The sequence below is a fragment of the Dryobates pubescens genome, chromosome 33, assembly GCF_014839835.1.
Source record: "Dryobates pubescens isolate bDryPub1 chromosome 33, bDryPub1.pri, whole genome shotgun sequence".
NCBI lineage: Eukaryota > Metazoa > Chordata > Aves > Piciformes > Picidae > Dryobates > Dryobates pubescens.
The window spans coordinates 1,539,109-1,561,800 of NC_071644.1; the positions used below are offsets into that span (position 1 = coordinate 1,539,109).

At 56.8% G+C, this 22,692-nt stretch overlaps 1 protein-coding gene across 3 annotated transcripts in view; it reads left to right on the top strand.

The window, feature by feature from the left end:
* Positions 1-1,294: 1,294 nt before the first annotated feature.
* The window catches only part of HP1BP3 (heterochromatin protein 1 binding protein 3), a 32,765-nt gene continuing 11,367 nt past the window's right edge, over positions 1,295-22,692 (top strand). The window contains exons 1-7 of one of the 3 annotated variants that reach the window (XM_054175729.1): positions 1,295-1,390; positions 16,332-16,534; positions 16,930-17,032; positions 19,021-19,074; positions 19,514-19,664; positions 20,047-20,206; positions 22,425-22,568. In XM_054175729.1, the coding sequence (XP_054031704.1) occupies positions 16,439-16,534; positions 16,930-17,032; positions 19,021-19,074; positions 19,514-19,664; positions 20,047-20,206; positions 22,425-22,568 (708 nt within the window). In that variant the 5' untranslated portion in view covers positions 1,295-1,390; positions 16,332-16,438. Of the gene's footprint in view, positions 1,391-16,331; positions 16,535-16,929; positions 17,033-19,020; positions 19,075-19,513; positions 19,665-20,046; positions 20,207-22,424; positions 22,569-22,692 lie in introns of those variants that run through there. The other 2 variants (XM_054175730.1, XM_009911336.2) reach the window with 2 other exon arrangements.

Here is a 22,692-nt window from a genome sequence, read left to right on the forward strand (position 1 = left end):
GCGGGCTAAGGCAGGGGCGATGCAGAGCTCCAGGGCAGGCACCCCGGCCCCGGGCAGGCTAAGGCAGGGGCGATGCAGAGCTCCAGGGCAGGCACCCCGGCCCCGGGCAGGCTAAGGCAGGGGCGATGCAGCGCTCCAGGGCAGGCACCCCGGCCCGGGCGGGCTAAGGCAGGGGCGATGCAGAGCTCCAGGGCAGGCACCCCGGCCCGGGCAGGCTAAGGCAGGGGCGATGCAGAGCTCCAGGGCAGGCACCCCGGCCCCGGGCGGGCAGAGGCAGGGGCGATGCAGAGCTCCAGGGCAGGCACCCCGGCCCGGGCAGGCTAAGGCAGGGGCGATGCAGAGCTCCAGGGCAGGCACCCCCGCCCCGGGCAGGCTAAGGCAGGGGCGATGCAGCGCTCCAGGGCAGGCACCCCGGCCCCGGGCAGGCTGAGGCAGGGGCGATGCAGCGCTCCAGGGCAGGCACCCCGGCCCGGGCAGGCTGAGGCAGGGGCGATGCAGAGCTCCAGGGCAGGCACCCCGGCCCCGGGCAGGCTGAGGCAGGGGCGATGCAGAGCTCCAGGGCAGGCACCCCGGCCCCGGGCGGGCTGAGGCAGGGGCGATGCAGCGCTCCAGGGCAGGCACCCCGGCCCGGGCAGGCTTAGGCAGGGGCGATGCAGCGCTCCAGGGCAGGCACCCCGGCCCCGGGCAGGCTAAGGCAGGGGCGATGCAGAGCTCCAGGGCAGGCACCCCGGCCCCGGGCGGGCAGAGGCAGGGGCGATGCAGAGCTCCAGGGCAGGCACCCCGGCCCGGGCGGGCAGAGGCAGGGGCGATGCAGAGCTCCAGGGCAGGCACCCCGGCCCCCGGCGGGCAGAGACAGGGGCGATGCAGAGCTCCAGGGCAGGCACCCCGGCCCCGGGCGGGCAGAGACAGGGGCGATGCAGAGCTCCAGGGCAGGCACCCCGGCCCCGGGCGGGCAGAGGCAGCGCGCGTCGCGGGGGGGCTGAGCGGGCAGGGCGCCTCAGCGCCCTCAGGGGGCGGAAGGGCGGGAAAGCGCCCCAGCGCGACGGCGGGAAGCGCGCGCAGGCGCACGCGAGGCGCACGCGTGACGCCCGCGCCGTCGCGCCGGGCGAGGCGGGTCGGCGCGCGCGCCGCTCTCCCTTCTGCTCGCCCCGCCCCGTCGCGCGCGACGTGGAGGCGGGGAGGGGAGTGGGGGCCGGCGTTCGAAAAATGCCCGCGGCCTCCCATTGGCCGCCGGCTCCGGCGCGGCCCCGCCCACCCCCGTCGCGCGCCGCGGCCACACCCCCGTCGCGGCGGTCCCGCCCCCGCCCCTTTGCCCCCGGCCCCCCCCAGCCGCCGGTTCCCCGCCGCCGCCGCCATTAGAGGGGCCGCTTTGTGTCCGCCGGGCCCGCTGGTGAGTTCCCCCCGCCTCGCCCGCCTGCCCCATCCTGGCCCCGGGGAGGGGGGGGTGGGACTAGGCCCGGTAGGCCGTGGGGCGGCTGCCTGTGAGGCGCTGGGGCCGCTGCAGGGGCCTGGGAACTCCCTTCAGTGCCGCGCCCCCTCCTGACAGGCCTCGGGAGGGGCCTGTCGTGACAGAGGCTGTTGTCGCGGTGGGCAGCGCAGCCCGGCTTCTTTCCCCGCTCGCTCCCCTCGACCCTGGAGAGGCTCGCGGTGTGCCGGGCTCGCCCCCATCCAGGCCCGAGGAGGAGCCCCGGCCTTCGGGTGTCGGCGGGCGCGGGGCGGAGCGGCGGCGCGGTTGGGCCTGGCAGGGTTCGGGGCCTGGCCGGGTTCGGGACCCGGCCCTGCGCTCTCGCGGAGGAGGTGCGGGCGTCACCACCCTGCTCTCCCGTGCCGCTGACGCTCCGTAAACAGCGGCGGGTGTGCCCCGGGCCGCGGGGGGAAGGTCAGCGCTGGAAGGGGCTGCGGGGGGAGCGACACAATAAATGATGGCTATTTATAAACTTAGGAAGTGCCTTGGCTCCCGCAGTAGCCTTCCCGCGTTCGCGTTGCTTGGTTGTGTTGTTCCTTCCCCAAACTCACTTCGTCAGAGGTCGGAGCAGTGCTGCCGCTCCAGGAAAGCCTCTGTCGAAGACGTCGGTGTGGCTCTGCTGCCGGAAAGAAGACCTTAATCCTCGGTGCTGCCGGAGGTGGATGTGGGCCTAAGCGTGAGACCAACGCGGCCCTTCTGAGCCCCTGCGGTGGTCACAGCCTGTTAAAGAGTGCTAATTACCCTTCTCCCCTCATTGCACATGCCTTAGGGAAGGCTGTGAAATTCCAGTCTGGAGCAGGACTGTTCCAGAGGGACTTCCATTCCAGGTTCAGAGCCAGCAGTTTTATTTTGGGTTTGTTGTCACTAAAGCCTGTGGTTTTGGGGGTAAAACCTTGCAAAGACTTACAAGGAGCAGTGTACCAAAATCTCACCTGGGGTAGCTCTGGCTAGGCCAGGCTTGGCTTCACCAGCTTATGGTCCTGAGGACAGCTCCAGACCAGGGGATGCTGCTCAGCACAAATCTTTCCTGCCTCTATTTCAACTATTTTCACAGTCACAGGTGTCTGCAAATCACAGGGGCCAGAGCTGCAGGAGGTTGCAAATCACAGGGGCCAGAGCTGCAGGAGGTGGAAGGTTGCAAATCACAGGGGGCAGTGCTGCAGGAGAAGGGAGGTTGCAAATCACAGGGGCCAGTGCTGCAGGAGGTGGAAGGTTGCAAATCACAGGGGGCAGAGATGCAGGAGGTGGAAGGTTGCAAATCACAGGGGGCAGAGATGCAGGAGGTGGAAGGCTGCAAATCACAGGGGCCAGAGCTGCAGGAGGTGGAAGGTTGCAAATCACAGGGGGCAGTGCTGCAGGAGAAGGGAGGTTGCAAATCACAGGGGCCAGTGCTGCAGGAGGTGGAAGGTTGCAAATCACAGGGGCCAGAGCTGCAGGAGGTGGAAGGTTGCAAATCACAGGGGGCAGTGCTGCAGGAGGTGGAAGGTTGCAAATCACAGGGGCCAGTGCTGCAGGAGAAGGGAGGTTGCAAATCACAGGGGCCAGAGCTGCAGGAGGTGGAAGGTTGCAAATCACAGGGGGCAGTGCTGCAGGAGGTGGAAGGTTGCAAATCACAGGGGGCAGTGCTGCAGGAGAAGGAAGGTTGCAAATCACAGGGGGCAGAGCTGCAGAAGGTGGAAGGTTGCAAATCACAGGGGGCAGTGCTGCAGGAGGTGGAAGGTTGCAAATCACAGGGGCCAGTGCTGCAGGAGAAGGGAGGTTGCAAATCACAGGGGGCAGTGCTGCAGGAGAAGGGAGGTTGCAAATCACAGGGGGCAGTGCTGCAGGAGAAGGAAGGTTTGAGAATGTAGGGTTGTGGTTGTGTCCTTTCAGAGTGGCATTTCACAGTTACTCTTTTCAGGAGTCTTGCTTGGCTGCTGAGTTGTCTCTGGGTTAACGTCTGTGTCATATCTCTGTTCTTATCAGGCCTTTTGAGTAATAGCTGCAGTCTGCTCTCCAGGCACGTGGCTTTGTTTGTTTGCTTGGGTTTTAGCCTAAATAATATTTTTAGCATCTTCAAGAAATAGTTGGCCAGCAGGCTTTGGCAGGCAGCTCTCTCACTCAGGCAGGAGAGGTTGGGATGTGCTCCTGTTTATAAACAGTGTTGCTGATAAGCTGCTCCCTCCATGGGAGGGAGGAAAAGGAGGGAGAGGCAGACACTTCTGGTGAGTTCAGTTAAAGAATGGAGGTGGTTTGGTGGCACTTTCCTTCTTCAGCAAAGACTGAGTGGTGGGTAGAGTGGGGAATCTTTGGGAAAGAGGAATAGGTAGAGAAAAAAGAAACAAACCACAGAATTTCTGCTAGGAGGAAGAATTTAAAGCAAGGGTGGGTGAGGCCTGGAGCAAGCTGGTCTGGTGGGACGTGTCCCTGCCCATGACAAGGAGTTGGACCTCGATCTTTAAGGTCATTTCCAACTCAGACCATTCAGCCTGAAGAAGAGAAGGCTTCAGGAAGACCTTAGAGCAGCCTTCCAGTGCCTGAAGGGAGCTACAGGAGAGCTGGGATGGACTTTTTCTGAGGGCTCTGAACTGCTTTGAACTTGAGGAGGGCAGATTTAGACTGGGGATGAGGAAGAAATGCTTGACAGGGAGGGTGAGGATATACTGCAACAAGTTGCCCAGGGAGGCTGTGGCTGCCTCCTCCCTGGAGGTGTTCAAGGCCAGGCTGGATGAGGCCTTGAGCAGCCTGGGCTGGGGGGAGGTGTCCCTGCCCATGGCAGGGGGTTGGGACTGGATGGTCTTTAAGGTCCCTTCCAACCCAAGCCTTGAAACCGTGTGCTGGCTGTTGTAGCCTTCCTCCCCTTTACCTGCCTGTGCCTCCTAATTAATTCCCCCTTCCATGCATTGTGCACTTTCCTCAGCTCATAGGGAGCTGCTGGAGTTACTTTTGTTGCCAGACTTTTCCCTTTGTGTTTTCCCTCTGAACAGAAGCTGCCCTGTGAATCCTTTGCCAGTCTTTTGTTACAAGTGACCCAGGGTGCTCTGAGGATTTTAACTTCCATGAGGGAGAGTAAAAGAAGTTTTACATGGATGGACATTGTCAGGTGTGAGTAGGCTGCAAGGAAATTGTAGCTTTGGGGAAGAAGTTGTTGCCCATGAGGGTGGTGAGAGCCTGGCACAGGTTGCCCAGGGAGGTGGTGGAAGCCTCCTGCCTGGAGGTGTTTGCAGCCAGGCTGGAGGTGGCTGTGAGCAACCTGCTGTGGTGTGAGGTGTCCCTGCCCATGGCAGGGGGGTTGGAGCTGGCTGAGCCTTGAGGTCCCTTCCAACCCTGACAGCTCTGTGATGCTGTGTGGTTTTGTACCAAAGAATAATCAATAATAGTTTGGAAGGAGAGGTTGTGGAGTGGGTTTGAATGCAGTCCCTCTAAGCAGAGGAGGCTGTGACCCAGCAGAGACTCTTACCTGCTGTGCATTGTTAGCAGCCTGCATTTTCATCCCAGTGTCAGGGTTTTTTTTGTCAGAATTCCTAACACTGGATCCTGGAATGGAAATATTTCATCCCAGGCTGTGGAGTTGTCAGCAGTAGATTTTCACAGGGGACTGTGATTGAAGTTGGTGACTTAAACCTGTCTGAAACTTCACACAGAGCCCCTGTGCTGCTCACAGGCCCTTTCATTCCTCAGCTGCTTGTGACAGTGGCAGCAGGTGGAGAATCTGAACCAAGGGCCAGGAATTGTTCAAAAGCTGGCAGCCCACAGGGGCTGTCACTGTCCCAGCCCTGAGCATCAGTGTGCAGAGGGATTGGGTTCTTTTGAGAGAGCTGGGCAAGCAGAAATTCAGCTTTGTAGCCAACTCTTAGCTGGAGGTTTTGGTGAGTTGCTGGGTGTGGTGGTGGCACAACTGAAGTGGCACAGTCCCTGGCTTTGGCTGTGTGCTGGGGCATGTGAGGGAAAGCTCCTGGCTCTAGGAAAAGACAACCCAGGCCATGGAGATGCTCTCCTGTTGCTGTCTGCCATGTAGGGCAGAGGTGGATGGAGAAAGCATCTGAAACCTCTGGGGGTGGTGAGGGGAGGGTTGTTACTTGTGCTTTAATTAACATCTGCTGAGGTTGAGCTGCCTTTGAGCTGTGGTATCAACTCCTAGCAGAGAGGAGGGGCTGTGCTCAGCCCCTGGGGGGCAGGCAGAGCATCAGCCTGGCTGGAGGAGCGTGCCTGGATCCTGCAGGGCAAGCAGCAGCTCTGTGTGCAGGCTTTGATCTTTGCTTTGCTCTGTGAGAGCAGGCAGGGCAGGCAAGGTGCAAGTCAGGTTGCACTTGCAGCATTTGGAGTCCCAGCTTCAAATTGTCTGCTAGCCTGGAATGAAAATGCATCCTCAGATGTAGAAAAGCCTCCCCTTTGGGTGTCAGGGGGCAGGAATGGCTGTGCTGGGATGCCAGAAAGGGGGAGGATTTTCTGTGCCTCCCCCAACCCTGAGGCACTCAGGATTTGCATCAGGAAGGATGGGATGGAAATGAAAGCTGGAACACTAGTCAAGTGAAAGCATTCCTTGCCTGGCATGTGGTGAGCTGTTGGATCTTTGTACTGGGACACTTTAATTGAAACAAGATGGTTTGTGGTGCTGGGAGTGGCGTGGGGCTCAGGCTGCAACAGATCTCTGGGAGCCTGAGCCGCAGGAGACCTGCAGAGCCAGCCCTTGTAGCTTGGTCAGGAGGCAAGGGAGTGAGAGAGCCCTTAAGGAGGACTCCTCCCAGGGATTCCATGAGGGCCCTGACAAAGTGAGCACAAAACTTGCTGGGTGCCAGCAAAAGGGATGGGGAGGAACAGTCAGCCAGATGCAAGGGGAGTGAATTTCTGAGCAGGTTGCCAGACAAGGATTAGAAGTGGGGACTGACTCCTTAAGTCTGCTTTCTGTGAGGTACTTTGTTCCTCTGCATGTTTGTAGGCTGTTTTAAATGCCTAAATGCTGCTGGCCTGAGTTAATCATGACACCAGGCAGCTCAGAGAGCTGCACAAACAAGAGGGAGATCAGTAGGTGCTGGAACATCCTTGTGGAGCAGGCAGTCTTAACAGGTATGTTTAGTAAAGGACAAATTGCTGTCTAAGCTGTTCTGTAACTGTATAGGTGGCCAGGGGGTTGCTGAGGTATCACAGGATGTCAGGGGTTGGAAGGGACCTCTGAAGATCTTCCAGTCCAACCCCCTCTGCCAGAGCAGGAGCATAGAATCCAGCACAGGTCACACAGGAACACATCCAGATGGGGCTGGGAAGGCTCCAGAGCAGGAGACTCCACAACCTCTCTGGGCAGCCTGCTCCAGGGCTCTGGGACCCTCACAGAGAAGTTCCTCCTCATGCTGAGGTGGAGCCTCCTGTGCTGGGGTTTACATCCACTGCCCCTTGTCCTATCCCAGGGTGCAGCTGAGCAGAGCCTGTCCCTGTGCCCTCCTTCCTGAGCCCCAGCCCTCAGCTATTGATAAACATTGATCAGATCCCTCTCAGCCTTCTCTCCACACTAATCACCCCCAGGGCTCTCAGCCTCTCCTCCCCAGGCAGTGCTGCAGTCCCTTCAGCATCCTTGCAGCCCTCCCTTGGACTCTCTGCAGCAGCTCCCTGTCCCTCCTGAGCTGGGGAGCCCAAAACTGGCATCTTCTACTGGAGCTGGATGTTTAGGGAAGAGCTTTAAGGATTTCAGGGAGCCAGAAGTTTTGGGGCAGTCATCCAGCTTGCAGTTCAGAAGGTAATCTTGTGGCATGTTTGGCTTACAAGGATATTACCATTTCCTGTGCTGTTTTTTCCTGCACCTTCTGAGACCTGTCAATGCCCTTCTGCAGAACTCAGCTTTAGAGACTGATAGATAACCACCCACTGATCAATAGCCCTTACTGGAAATCAGTTACTTTGCTTTGCAAGGCTTTCTGAAACTAAACTAGAGGCAAGTCAAGCTCGGCCTGTGTCCCTCTCGGCCCTGTGTCCCTCTCGGCCCTGTGTCCCTCTCGGCCCTGTGTCCCTCTCGGCCCTGTGTCCCTCTCGGCCCTGTGTCCCTCTCGGCCCTGTCTCCCTCTCGGCCCTGTCTCCCTCTCGGCCCTGTCTCCCTCTCGGCCCTGTCTCCCTCTCGGCCCTGTCTCCCTCTCGGCCCTGTCTCCCTCTCGGCCCTGTCTCCCTCTCGGCCCTGTCTCCCTCTCGGCCCTGTCTCCCCTGCAATGTCATGGAGCAGGTTCTCCTGGAACCTTTGCCACAGCACACAAAGCCTCTGGGCTGAGAGAGTTGGGGTTGTTCAGTCTGGAGAAGAGAAGGCTCCAGGGAGACCTTAGTGCAGCCTTTCATTATTTGAAGTGGGCTCCAGGAGAGCTGGAGAGGGACTTCCAACACAGGCATGGAGTGACAGGGTGAGGGGGTGGTGGCTTCAAACTGGAAGAAGCTGGATTTAGATTTGCCATGAGGAAGAAATTCTTCCCCAGGAGGGTGGTGAGGCACTGGAACAGGTTGCTCAGAGAAGCTGTAGAGGCTCCAAGCCTGGAACCACTGAAAGCCAGGCTGGCTGAGGCCTTGAGCAACCTGGAATAGTGGAAGGTGTCCCTGCCCATGGGAGGGGGGGTTGGAACTGAATGATCTTGAAGCTCCCTTCCACCCCAGCCCCTTCTGTGATTCTCTTGCTCTGCCTGAACAAGTCATTCCTGCTGGTGTTGCTGGTGGGGTTGGTGGCTTTGCATCTGTTTGCCTTCCAGCCTGCATGAACACAAAGCCTTCTTTCCAGCCCTGCTGTGTCCTGTGCCACCTCCCACCTGTGTGTGAGAGCACATGGCTGCCTGCTGGGTTGTGTAACAGTAAGTGGACACCCCCAAGGGCACAGCCCTGGCCATGCTTCCTCCTTTCTCCAGTGCATATTTGCTTTCAGCCCATGCACCCTAGCCTGACTCCTTGTGACCTGGAGTTTCCAGCAGCCTGCCAGTGAACCTGCCAAGGTTCAGACCTGCTTTTTTTTCCCCTTATCCTGAAATATTTTCCCTTGAATGAGACTGAAGCCTGAGAGCAGCTGGAAAAGTCTTTAAGAGGCAGCAGAAACTCGAGGAGTCAGCCAAAATATGCCTCAGATTCTCTTGCATTTCTTACATTCTTGTCTGTACATTGGTAGGGAGACTCCAGTCTGAAATGTTATCCAAATATTATCCAAAATGCCTCTTTCTTCCCCCTTTTTTTTTTTACCCCTAACACTGTGCTGATAGCTCAGGTGGAAATGGATGTATTTGCTTATACCAGCTCCTGAAAGCTCCCTGTACCTTTGGCTGCTTCTGCCATTAGTGGTCCCTCCCTGAGCTGGGGCACTGAACATTCCCAACCATTTCTCCTCATCATCCAGGGAGTTGGGGGTGGGGGTGGGGGAGGGGTGGCTTATCAGCTCCTTTGTAGTTGACCAACATTGAATTGACTCCTTTGGGCTCCCCAGCTCAGGAGGGACAGGGAGCTGCTGCAGAGAGTCCAAGGGAGGGCTATGAGGATGCTGAAGGGACTGCAGCACTGCCTGGGGAGGAGAGGCTGAGAGCCCTGGGGGTGCTTAGTGTGGAGAGGAGAAGACTGAGAGGGGATTTGATCAGTGTCTATCAATAGCTGAGGGCTGGGAGTCAGGAGGGAGGGCACAGGGACAGGCTCTGCTCAGCTGCACCCTGGGATAGGACAAGGAGCAATGGATATAAACTCCAGCACAGGAGGTTCCACCCCAACATGTGCAGGAACTTCTTCCCTGTGAGGGTCCCAGAGCCCTGGAGCAGGCTGCCCAGAGAGGTTGTGGAGTCTCCTTCTCTGGAGCCTTTCCAGCCCCATCTGGCTGTGTTCCTATGTGACCTGTGCTGGATTCCCTGCTCCTGCTCTGGCAGGGGGTTGGACTGGAAGATCTTCAGAGGTCCCTTCCAACCCCTGACATCCTGGGCAGGTGACCCATAGGAAGGGAGGTGAGTAGCTGTGTCAGGAGTTACTGTCTGTGCTTCCAGGCAGCTTTCTGAAGGGGTCTCTGCCCTGGTGACTCCTTTGTTGCTGATGTGACTGGTTTATTTTTTCTCTGGCAGTTGATCAGGTTTCAGTGTGCAGGAGAGTTAACCAAAACCACCCTGAAGCCTGCCCCCCTCAGCTGGTGGCTGCTTCCTGAGCACAGCATTTCTTCCTTTGACACTTGTGTAAATGCAGAGCACAGGGACTGCTTTCCAGTTAGGTATTAAAAGCTGCTCCAAAGCTGCTGAGAGGCCTGGAGCAGCTCTGTGAGGAGGAAAAGCTGAGAGCCCTGGGGCTGAGAGCCTGGAGAAGAGCAGCCCCAGAGGGGAGCTGATCAGTGCTCAGCAAGAGCTAAGGGCTGGGGGTGAGAGGCTGGGGCCTGACTCCTGTCAGCGCTGCCCAGGGACATCCATAGGGTGTCCTGGTGCCAGCTGGTTTGGGTCCCTTGGTTTCTCCACGACAGGAAAGCTGCTGCTTTATTTGGAGGGGACAATGGGAGCTTTTCTGCAGTGCTGTTGCAAAACCTTCCAGTCTTTTGCTTTGTCTTTCTGAAACACTAAATTCAGCCTTGTGTGTAGGTGACATTTCACACCCAGCACAGAGAAACTGCTTTTGATCCCTCCCTGGGAAGAAACAGGCTGAGCAAGAGCAGTCCTTTGAGCTGGGATGCTTTCACTAGGTGATGCTTGTGACTTTGCCTCTTGAATATCAGTGCTTTGAAACCAACAGGAGATTATCCTCCTGCTCCTTTGATTCCCTTGGCCTTTGGAGCAGGAGAAGGTGCAGCCATGGCAATGTGGAGGGAATCAACAAGCTCCTGTGGGGGTTGCTCTGCATTTCTGTTGGGTGATGGTTTGTTTGCATGGAGCAGTGGATGTAAAGCTGCAGCACAGGAGGCTCCACCTCAGCACCAGGGGGAACTTCTTCACTGTAAGGGTCCCAGAGCCCTGGAGCAGGCTGCCCAGAGAGGTGGTGGAGTCTCCTTCTCTGGAGCCTTTCCAGCCCCATCTGGATATGCTCCTGTGTGACCTGAGCTAGATTGTGTGGGTCCTGCTCTGGCAGGGGGGTTGGACTCTAGGCTCTCTTTGGGTCCCTTCCAGCCCCTGACATCCTCTGATGCTGTGATTGTGCTAAAATTTCACTCCTGAGAGCAAAAAGACTCAGGAGTTGTGTACCATGATCTAAACCAAGGTAGGGTTTTGGGGCTTTGGTTTGGAATGTGAGGACTTGGTAAGTCAGAGCTGGGAGTGCTGTGTTCCCATGCATGTGCCAGGCAGGTCACACAGCTCAGAAACAACTGCACCCCAGGAGTGGGGCAGCCCACTCCTGCCTGAGTGCTAACAGTCCCTGGGGGAAAGCATCTTCTGGAGCTCCCAGCTGATTTCCCTGAGGATGGATCTGTCATTGGTTATTTTAGGACTGCTTTCAAAGTGCTGGTGTTTCTTTGGAAGGGCTTCAGGCTGTATCTGCCAGGGGGGAAAAAAACCACCCCAAACATTTGGGACTTCTTAGGGTGTCAGGGAGTGACAGAACTAGGGGGGGTGGGAAAAACCCAGAAATGGGGAGATTCAGATTGGATGTCAGGAAGAAGTTTGACATGGATGGATATGGTAAGGTGTGAGTAGACTGCAAGGAAATTGTAGCTTTGGGGAAGAAGTTGTTCCCCAGGAGGGTGGTGAGAGCCTGGCACAGGCTGCCCAGGGAGGTGGTGGAAACCTCAGCCCTGGAGGTGTTTGCAGCCAGGCTGGAGGTGGCTGTGAGCAGCCTGCTGTGGTGGGTTGGAGTTTCCCATTCACATTAACCAAGCACAACTAACTCAGCTGGAAGCAAATGGAAGCTGTATTTCCAAGCAAAAGCTACACTCTGCAATGGGATGCAATGAATGTGTACAGAATACACAGGAGTTACAATATAGTGCAGGTATTTACAGTGAGCAACACAGGAAACCTCCCTGTACCCCCTGTGGGTCCCCAGAGAGCAGGGAAGCTGCTCTGCTCCCCCCTAAAAAAACCTCCTCCCCTCCCCCTTGTAACAGAGGAGTTGAGAGGAAGGGATGTTAGTTTAGAGAAGCAATGGTGGTGGTGGCATCTTTTCTCAAGGCCAGCCAGGAGTGGTTCTTGTCTCCCCAGCTCAGACCACAGGAGGAAAGAAGAGGAATGGGAATGGAAGTGAAATGTGAAAGATGTTCTGGAACAGCTGCCCAATGAATGTGTTTAGGGACCTTGCCAGGCTGGGCAGATGGGCAGAGGCCAACAGGATGGCATTCAACAAGTCCAAGTGCCAGGGGCTGCACTTTGGCCACAGCAACCCCAGGCAGTGCTACAGGCTGGGGACAGAGTGGCTGAGAGCAGCCAGGCAGAGAGGGACCTGGGGGGAGTGGTTGGCAGCAGCTGAACAGGAGCCAGCAGTGTGCCTAGGTGGCCAAGAAGGCCGAGGGCATCCTGGCCTGCAGCAGGAAGAGTGTGGCCAGCAGGAGCAGGGAAGTCCTTGTGCCCTGTGCTCAGCACTGCTTAGGCCACACCTGGAGTCCTGTGTCCAGTTCTGGGCTCCTCAGGTCAGGAAAGAGGTTGAGCTGCTGGAAGGTGTCCAGAGAAGGGCAACAGAGCTGGGGAGGGGTCTGGGGCACAGCCCTGGGAGGAGAGGCTGAGGGAGCTGGGGTTGCTTAGCCTGCAGAAGAGGAGGCTCAGGGGAGACCTTCTTGCTCTCTGCAACTCCCTGAAGGGAGGTTGGAGCCAGGTGGGGGTTGGGCTCTTCTCCCAGGCAGCCAGCCCCAGAACAAGATGACACAGTCTCAGGCTGCACCAGGGGAGGTTTAGGCTGGATGTTAGGAAGAAGTTCTACACAGAGAGAGTGATTGCCCATGGGAATGTGCTGCCCAGGGAGGTGGTGGAGTCCCCATCCCTGGAGGTGTTCAGGAGGGGATTGGATGTGGCACTTGGAGCCATGGTTTAGTCATGAGGTCTGTGGTGCCAGGTTGGACTTGCTGATCTCTGAGGTCTCTTCCAACCTTGGTGATACTGTGCTAACCTCTTGCTTTCCTTTTTACACCCAATGGTGAACTGTTTCTGGTTTTCTACTTTTCTGCTCAAAATCTGCAGCTCAGTTTTAAAGGCCTAGCCCAAAACTGCCACCCCTGCTGCAGTGTGAGGTGTCCCTGCCCCTGGCAGGGGGCTTGGAACTGCCTGATCCTCGAGCTCCCTTCCAACCCTGACAGCTCAGTGATTCTCAGCTGAAGCCTGGTGGAACATTGCATTTTCCCCTCCTGACTTTGCACACCTGACTCAGGAAGGTCCCCAGACAAGGTGCTGGGCTGTAGTTTGTGTGTCCCTAGTTGGCCATTGGTTATTTCTCTGTCCTGGGACAGCTTCATCCACCTTGTTTGTTTTGCTGGTGGCATGTGGTGTGTTTTGAGTGATTGGTTTAGCCTTCTGTTTTCTCTCAGAAGAACACATCTGGGGCTGGCCCCCTGGCTGGCTTTTGGGGGTGCTGAGGCAGGCCCAGCTCGTGCTCAGTTTGCACAATGGCTGCTGGGGATCCAAGGAGCAGTTGTAGATGTCCCAGGAGGGGACTGGCTGCCTTTGGCTGTCAGAAGTGCTGGGTTTTGAAGGTGGCCAGCTAGATGAGCTCTCTCAGAGCATCTTTGGTGGAAATGCTTCCCACTGATCACAGGATCCCAGAAGGCCAGGTTGGAAGGGACCCCAAGGCTCATCTGCTCCAACCTTTCTAGGTGATGGCAGAGTTGAAATGAGCTGGCCCAGCAGCCTGGCAAGCTCCTGTGGAGAGAGGGGGGGTCCACAGCAGTGTGCCCAGGGGGCCAAGAAGGCCAAGGGCATCCTGGCCTGCATCAGGAAGAGCGTGGCCAGCAGGAGCAGGGAAGTCCTTGTGCCCTGTGCTCAGCACTGGTTGGGCCACACCTGGAGTCCTGTGTCCAGTTCTGGGCTCCTCAGTTTAGGAAGGAGGTTGAGCTGCTGGAAGGTGTCCAGAGAAGGGCAACAAAGCTGGGGAGGGGTCTGGAGCACAGCCCTGGGAGGAGAGGCTGAGGGAGCTGGGGTTGCTTAGCCTGCAGAAGAGGAGGCTCAGGGGAGACCACCTTGCTCTCTGCAACTCCCTGAAGGGAGGTTGGAGCCAGGAGGGGGTTGGTCTCTTCTCCCAGGCACCCAGCCCCAGAACAAGAGGACACAGTCTCAAGCTGCACCAGGGGAGGTTTAAACTCGAGGTGAGGAGAAAGTTCTTCACTGAGCGAGCTGTTCGTCGTTGGGATGTGCTGCCCAGGGAGGTGGTGGAGTCCCCATCCCTGGAGGTGTGCAGGAGGGGATTGGATGTGGCACTTGGTGCCATGGTTTAGTTATGAGGTCTGTGGAGACAGGTTGGACTCGATGGTCCTCGAGGTCTCTTCCAGCCTTAGTTACACTGTGAGACTGTGATGCCACTTCTCTTGGCAGGTGATTCCAATGTCTGCCTGTTCCCATGGGGACACATTTTCTTCTGGATTCCAATCAGAAGCTCCTCAGGAGCAACTTGCATCCACTGCCCCTTGCCTTTTCCATGGGGCTCCTTGTAGAAAGGGCATCTCTGTCCTTTGGGTAGCCACATGTGTCTGGTTCTCCTGCAATGAAGCTCTCTGGGTTGGTTGTGGCATAGGTGTGTGCACCTGCTGTCCCACTGCACCCCCCTGCAGCAGCAGTGGCACCAGTGCCCATTTGTTGTTTGTGGAGGAGCTCCTGGAGGTGCAGTGATGTAGCCTCTTGCATCAGCAGTCCCTGTGAGCCATTGTGTCTTGAGACACCTGGCTGTGTTTTCAGCCTGGAGACTGAGAGGGGTTCTCATTAATGCTTAGGAATGTCTAAAGGGTGTCAGGAGGTGTCCAGTGACACGGCCAGGGGCACTGGACACAGACTGGAACCCAGGAGATTCCCCATGAACAAAAGGAGAAGAAGATCTTCCCCATGAGGATGGCTGAGCCCTGGAGCAGGCTGCCCAGAGAGGTTGTGGAGCCTCCTTCTCTGCAGACAGCCAAAACCCACCTGGATGTGTCCCTGTGTGACCTGCCCTGGGTGATCCTGCTCTGGCAGGGGGGTTGGACTGGATGATCCCCAGAGGTGCCTCCCAACCCCTAACCATTCTGGGATTCCATGACCTTAGCCTTGAGTTCCCCTCAGCTCTTCTTTCTCTGCTGCTGCTTTCTACATGGAAACCACTTACACAGCTTGGGGATTGAGCTGGGCTTGGGTTTGCCTGAGCAGATAACGGAGGCAGAGAGAATGCTACTGTTTGATTAGGAGCCCCCACTGCTGAGTAGTATTTTTGGGTAAGAATGTGGAGTAATTGAGATGGGTTTGATGTGCATGGAGCTCCCACACACACAATGGAGAATTCAGGGCCAAGAGCTGACACTGTGGTGAAAGCCATCTTGAAATCTGTGGCAGGAGTGATGTTAGCTCTGAGCTCAGGAGGAAGACACTCAGGCTGGGGGAAGTGCCTGTTAGAGGTGAACGTTCATGGTAAGTGTCTGCCTGCTCCTCTGAGCACAACAACATCCAGAGCAGGTGGAAATGGGAAGCATTTGGCTGTTTCTCTGGAAGGAAGGGGAGAGAGCAGTCTAGGGGGAGGGGGGAGAATGGGGCCAGTCCTGGTTTGCTAGAGGTGAGGCTTTGCTCTTGCTGAGAAGAGGAAGTGCAGGGGCAGCAGAGCCCCTGCTTGGTGATGCAGATAGTGGAGCTCCCTTAGGGCAGGCTGATGCAGGATGGGCCACAGGTAAGAGAGGCTGTGGAGGTGTAATGGCAGTAAGGGCTGAGGCTGGTGAGGGTCGAGAGTGGCAGTGCATGTGTTTGGAGGAGAGGTTTGTGGAAGGTGTGGAGACAGTGGCTTTGGTTACCTCCTTCTTCAGGGACTCCTTCGTTTCCTTCCATTGCACGGGGCTCAGGCTGGGAGGGGCATGGTTTGGGTCCCCATTGGCTGCCCGGCAGGGGGAATGGCTCGGCAGAGGCTGGCTCGCTGCGTCAGCCGCTGCTCTTAGGCAGGTCAGTGAGGCAGCGGTGCCCTGCTGGAGGCGTGCTGCCACATCTGCCTGCCCCGGCGCTCGCTCCTCCCTTGAGGAGCCCTCTTCACGCTGCCAGCCGGGCTCTGCCGGAGCGGGCTGCCACATCTGCCTGCCCCGGCGCTCGCTCCTCCCTTGAGGAGCCCTCTCCCGCTGCCAGCCGGGCTCTGCCGGAGCGGGCTGCCACATCTGCCTGCCCCGGCGCTCGCTCCTCCCTTGAGGAGCCCTCTCCCGCTGCCAGCCGGGCTCTGCCGGAGCGGGCTGCCACATCTGCCTGCCCCGGCGCTCGCTCCTCCCTTGAGGAGCCCTCTTCACGCTGCCAGCCGGGCTCTGCCGGAGCGGGCTGCCGCATCTGCCTGCCCCGGCGCTCGCTCCTCCCTTGAGGAGCCCTCTTCACGCTGCCAGCCGGGCTCTGCCGGAGCGGGCTGCCGCATCTGCCTGCCCCGGCGCTCGCTCCTCCCTTGAGGAGCCCTCTCCCGCTGCCAGCCGGGCTCTGCCGGAGCGGGCTGCCGCATCTGCCTGCCCCGGCGCTCGCTCCTCCCTTGAGGAGCCCTCTCCCGCTGCCAGCCGGGCTCTGCCGGAGCGGGCTGCCACATCTGCCTGCCCCGGCGCTCGCTCCTCCCTTGAGGAGCCCTCTCCCGCTGCCAGCCGGGCTCTGCCGCTCTGGCTCCCACCCCGCCTGCTCCCTCCACGGCGGCCCAGCCTTTAGCAGGTTTTTAGCGGCTGTGTGGAATGCCACCGTGGGTTGTCAGTTGTGCCAGTCGTTTGTTTACCCTGTGCTGTTCCTTTGTTAACCTTTGGTTTGTCAGCTACCTGGACGCAGACGGATTCGGCCTTTGTTAATTTTCACACCCCATCTTTTCTGTACTTTAGGTTGGCTTCCTCACTGCACTGGGAAAACCATTAGGAAAAAGTCCTTGGGGTTAAAAACCTGGGGCTCCAACCCTATTACCTGCACTTGGGGCTAGACATTAATTTAAATGGCGACTGATCTGTCTGAAGCTGAACCCGTGCATCATAAGGCGCTTCCACTCTTAACGGGAGCTCAGCTGATCCACACGGACAAGTTAAGTGAGGTAGGGGCTGGCCCTTGGATCAGTCCTCCACTTCCAGACCTGCTGAAGGGTACTCGGTACTTTCTCCCCTCGCTCGTAGGGAACTCAGCTGGGAGCCTAATCCACCCTGTAGGTGCTCTCCCTCCCCTCCCCTGCTTCCCCCCAGCCGCTGGAGTTGTCCAACTCCTCAGGCGTTGGCAATCGCGCTGGCGAGCGGCAAGCTCTCCTCTCCGAACCTCTCCTTTCCGAACCTCTCCTCTCCTAGTACGCTTCTCAGAAGCTGGTTTGAGGGCTCCTGGCTTTTAAAACTCTGGACAGTCTAAAACTCTAACCAGAACGCTGCTTTGCTTTAATCCCGTTGCAAAGCCCCTGGTGGCTGCCCGCGGTTCCCGTGCTGATCCTTGTGTGCTTTGCAGAAGGCTGAAGAGGACGCGATGCCGATCCGCCGCTCCGTCAACTCCTCCTCCCGGGAAACTCCTCCCAAAAGCAAACCTGCTGAGGGGGAAGAGGTGAAAGCAGGTACAGTAGAGGTGCTGGGCTGTGTATTCAAACCTAAGCTTGTGTGCTGAAACCCCTGCAAAAAACCTTGCTGCTGGCTTAAGCTTCCCTGCTTGCCCAGCAGCCCAAACGGTGACAGACTGAGGTTGCCTCCCCTCTCCCCTTCCTCCCAGGGGGTGGGGGGGGAAGCAAATTAGGCAGGAGGAGGAAAGAGAGGTAAAGTTACAAAAGAAGCACTCTTGCCTCGATTTGGAAGTAGAAAGGGAAGTGTAACAAAATAGAAAAGGGATTTGAGTAAAAGGAAGGTCACAAAGGTATAAGGAAAAAGGGTAGATAAAAATAGACCCAAACCCAGGTGCAAAAGGATTCTCTGGATGCAAGGTGGAGTCTCTTTAGATGCAGTCCTTAGGAGCCTGGAGCAGTGTGGACCAGGCCCCACCACAGGGCTAACAGCAAACAGCAGCAGCAGGGGGGCAGCAAAAGGAGGGCAGGAGAAGAGAGGGAGGCAGGGAATGGCTTCCTCTTAAATAGGGTTGTGGGCAGGAAGGGGGAGTGGAATAGACTTTGACCTGGGGACCCCTCCCCTCTCTGCCCACCTGGGTCAGGTTTCTTTGTCCACCTGGGCTAAGTTCTTTTTCAGCCCACCCCTTCCTGGGCTGGGTTTAACCTAGCACAGGGCATTAAAATGCTCAGCTCCTTTTGCTGTGGTATTGGCAAGCTGTGCTTTGCAGCCACTCTCTTTTTCAGTGTGAACCTCACTGGTTTGTTCTTCATACCCTGTGGCAAAGCCCTGGCACTCCAGATACAACCAAATACAATCCCTTGGAAACTTCAGAGTGAAGGTAGAAGTTGTGAAGCTTCAGCAGCATCACTTGAAAGTGAAGCCTGGAGCTAATGAGTGGAAAACCAAAGCCTTTAGTCTGCTACTAACACATCTTGGTGCCATGGTTTAGTTGATCAGAGGGTGTTGGGTGGTAGGTTGAACTTGATGATCTCAAAGGTCTTTTCCAACCTGGTTAATTCTATTCTATTCTGTTCTGTTATATCTGCTCTGAGCAGCTTCACCAAGGTTTCTCTGGATGTGTCATTTCATCAAAACACTCTAGAATGGCTCAGGTTGGAAGGGACCTCAGAGATCACCTCCTCCAACCTCCCTGCCATGGGCAGGGACACCTCTCAACCAGGCTTGGTTGTTCAAATCCACAGCCTCCCTGGGCAGCCTGTGCCAGAGTCTCATGACCCTCCAACTGAAGAACTTCTTCCTCAGCTCCACTCTAACCCTGCTCTCCCTCAGCTTTAAACCATTCCCCTTGGCCTATCTCAGACACCTTCAGGAAAAGTCCCTCTGCACCCTTCCTGTAGAATCTCTTCAGGTATTGGAAGGCAGCTCTGAGGTCCCCCCCAAAGTCTTCTCCAGGCTGCAGAGCCCCAGCTCCCTCAGCCTGTGCTCACAGCAGAGCTGCTCCAGCCCTGGGATCATCTTTGTGGCCTCCTCTGTATTCACTCCAGCAGCTCTAGGGACACCAGACCTGGAGGCAGTATTGGAGGTGTGGGCTCAGCAGAGCAGAGTGAAGGGGCAGAATCCCCCCTCCTGCCCTGCTGCCCACACTCCTCTTGATAGTTTTACTGACTTGGCCCTCTTTGGTGTCCCAGAGAAATCAGCTGCCTATCACACTAATTGTTCATACACTGTGTGCTCTCCATGCATGATGCCTCCATGGCAACACTCTGCAGAGGGATGCAGCAGGAGTCCTTAAGGTCTTTATTGGAGCTAGCAAACCTGTCAGGGTGAACAGCTACACACCAAGTGGTAGTGGCCATTTATATGCACCTTACCTAGCAGGCAGCCCAGCCTCTGACCTACTCTCAGCTGAATCTGCTGGAGTTCCTTTGCTTGGGAAGTTGCTTTCTGACTGGGCTTGATCCTGCTGTGCTAGAAAAGTGCTGCTGCCAGTGCATGTGCAACCTGAAGCTCTTGAAAAGTGTGATTGAGAGTTCAAATCCTTCAGGTGCTGCAGAAGCAGAGGTGGTGGAGGACAAGCTGGTCATCAACAAGGCTGCTTGTAGGTATCTGTCCAGGTTTGTAGAAATGTAGGGGTTGCACCTTTTGGGGTTAAAAACATCAACCTCAACCTAGGGGGAAAATCTTAGTGCTTCATGGTACTGACTTCCTCCTCCCCTCCCCACCCAGAGCTCTCTGATGGGGGCTGGTTGCACTTAGTAACTTGTGGAGTGTAGAGGAGACTGGCAAGGAGTTCATTGTGAAAATGCTCCAGGGATGTTGTCTGAAGCTGCTCTGGCAGCTGATGGCTGATTGCACCTGGGCAAAGCTCTTGTCAGTAGCTTTGGTCACTTAAGTTGCATTCAAATCACCTCTTTAAATTAGAGCAAAGAAATTCTCTGATGGGGAATTAGTTTTGGGGTGTGTTCTGAAGCTTTTGGGTTATTCCCCCCACCCCCTTCCTGAAGAGCAGTAACTGGATGCACTGTCACATCTCTTAGATGCAGAAGTCTCCTCTGAGGAATCTGCCTCTGCTGGAGAAGAGCAAGAGAATGAAACCCTGCCTGCTGCATCTGCTGAGGCAGAACAGCCAAAGGAACCTGAGAATGAGGGGAAGGGGGAAACCAAGTCCTCAGAAGAAACCAAAAAGGAGTAAGTTTTGCCTAGTGCTGAATTCAGGGATTTGGGGAGGGGGCTGGGGACAGTCAGGTTTGGGGGACAAGGAGAACAGACTTGGCTTGGCTCAATCTTAAAGGTCTTTTCCACCCTCAGTGATTCTAGGGGGGAAATAGGATAGGTCCTTTAAAGAGGTGCTCCTATTGCCCAGGAGGAAGCTACCAGGCAGGTGTAGCTGCTCTTCTAGCACATGGATGTGACTATCAAGGTCGTGTTTTCCAGCAGGAAGAGCCAAGTGTTCTCTGGCTGGTGTTCAGTGCCAGCTGGGGGGGGCTGGTGCTGCTGGGCTGCTGTTGCCACTCTGCTGTTGCCTTGCTTTGCAGTGCCCGTTGTCTTACTGTCTCCTTGTGTTCTTAAGTGAGAAGGATCAGTCCAAGGAAAAGGAGAAGAAGGTGAAGAAGACCATTCCTTCATGGGCTACTCTGTCTGCCAGCCAGCTAGCCAGAGCACAGAAGCAAACTCAGATGGCTGCCACCTCCCGTCCCAAAATGGATGCGATTCTGACTGAGGCCATCAGGGTAAGCAGCAGGCAAATGTTTCTCCTCTTCATCTGTCACAAAGCACAATCATTGGCTTGCCTAGAATCCACACTCCCAGCTTTGCTGATGGTGCAGACTGCAGTGCTGGCTGCTAGCAGGAAACTGCCTGTGCCTGTGGAAGCCCCTGGAGCTGAAATGTGAGGCCATGATGGCCCTGTCGATTGTTGGCTTTGTTTAGTATTTGTTTCCTTCCCTAATTCTGTTGTTAGGAGCAGCCAGGGTGGCACAACCTGGCTGATGGCTGTCAGCAGTTAAAGTGGTGCCTTCTGGCCACACTGGACTCCATTTACCTTGACCAATCTCTGGTGGCCAAGAAGGCCAATGCCGTTCTGGGGTGGGTTAGAAGGGATGTAGTTAATAGGTCCAGAGAGCTTCTCCCCCTCCTCTGCTCTGCCCTGGTGAGGCTGCATCTGGAGTATTGTGCCTGGTTCTGGGCCCTCAGTTCAAGAAGGACCTCAGGGAACTGCTTGACAGAGTCCAGCACAGAGCCACAGAGGTGATGAAGGCAGTGGAAGATCTTCCTCATGGGGAGAGCCTGAGGGAGCTGAGGGCTCTGGAGCTTGGAGAGGAGGAGGCCTGAGGGTGACCTCATTGCTGGGAATGAAGATGTGCAGGGTGAGTGCCCAGAGGCTGGAGCCAGGCTCTGCTGGGGGATGCCCAATGCCAGCACCAGGGGCAGTGGTGGAAGCTGAGGCAGAGGAAGTGCCATGGAAACAGGAGGGAAGATTTATTCACTGTGGTGGTGACAGAGCCCTGGAGCAGGCTGCCCAGGGGGGTTGTGGAGTCTCCCTCTCTGGAGATATTCAAGACCTGCCTGGATGTGTTCCTGTGTGAGCTGCCCTGGGTGACCCTGCTGTGGCAGGGGGCTTGGACTGGGATCTCTGGAGGTCCCTTCCAGCCCCTGACATTCTGTGAAGATGTGAGATGTCCAGAAGGCTCTGCAAGGAAACCCCCCCACAGCAGCTCCTGAGGGGCATTTGATAGACCTCTGCAGAAGGTCCTGCTGGAATCTCTGTGTTTTGGCCTCCCCAATTCCAGAGAGAGCAGAATCTGCTGGAGGAGCCCAGTGGAGAGCTACAAGGATGACTGGTTGAACATCTCTGTTGTGAAGGAAGGCTGAGAGCCCTGGGGCTGTTTAGGCTGGAGAAGAGGAGGCTGAGAGGGGATCTGATCAGTGTCTATAAATACCTGAAGGCTGGGGGTCAAGAGGAAGGGGGCAGGTTCTTTGTGGTGGTGCCCAGTGATAGGCCAAGGAACAATGGGTACAATCTGAAGCCCAAGAGGTTCCACCTCAACACTTCTTTACTGAGGGTGGCAGAGCACTGGAACATGCTGCCCAGAGAGGTTGTGGAGTCTCCTTCTCTGGAGACTTTCCAAACCTGCCCTAGGTGACCCTGCTCCAACTCCATCATCTCTGGAGGTCCCTTCCAACCCCTTCCGTTCTGTGAGTCATATTTGGAGTCCAAGAAGGCCAAGGGCATCCTGGTCTGCATCAGGAAGAGTGTGGCCAGCAGGAGCAGGGAAGTCCTTGTGCCCTGTGCTCAGCACTGCTTAGGCCACACCTGGAGTCCTGTGTCCAGTTCTGGGCTCCTCAGTTGAAGAAGGACATTGAGAGACTTGAAGGTGTCCAGAGAAGGGCAATGAGGCTGGGGAGGGGTCTGGAGCACAGCCCTGGGAGGAGAGGCTGAGGGAGCTGGGGTTGCTTAGCCTGCAGAAGAGGAGGCTCAGGGGAGACCTTCTTGCTCTCTGCAACTCCCTGAAGGGAGCTTGCAGCCAGGTGGGGGTTGGGCTCTTCTCCCAGGCACCCAGAACAAGAGGACACAGTCTCAAGCTGTGCCAGGGGAGGTTCAGGCTGGAGGTGAGGAAGAAATTCTTCCCAGCAAGAGAGATTGGCCACTGGGATGTGCTGCCCAGGGAGGTGGTGGAGTCCCCATCCCTGGAGGTGTTCAGGAGGGAACTGGATGTGGCCCTTGGAGCCATGGTTTGGTTGTCAGGAGGTGCTGGGTGACAGCTTGGACTTGCTGATCTCTGAGGCCTTTTCCAGCCTGGTTGATTCCATGATGCTATGTAAAAGGCCAGCCCTGGCAGGCTGTGTTGCTGTGCTGGCCCAGGTGCATGGGTCCAAGCTCTGTTCCTGCAGTCCCACAGCCAGGTGAGTGCAGTGCAGGCTTCTGCTGACCTCTTGCTCCTGCCCTAGGCCTGCTTCCAGAAGAGCGGCGCCTCGGTCGTGGCCATACGGAAGTACATCATCCACAAATACCCTTCCCTGGACCTGGAGAGGAGAGGCTACCTGCTGAAGCAAGCACTGAAAAGGGAGCTGGAGAGGGGAATCATTAGGCAGGTGAGCTTAGAGCAGTGCTGGAGGGGGCTTTTATCACATAGGACTTCCTTAAAGCCCACTGGCCAGCCTCTGGGGTGGCCCTGTGCCCCCTGGGGGGGGTCAGTTAGGCTCTGTCTCCACTTTG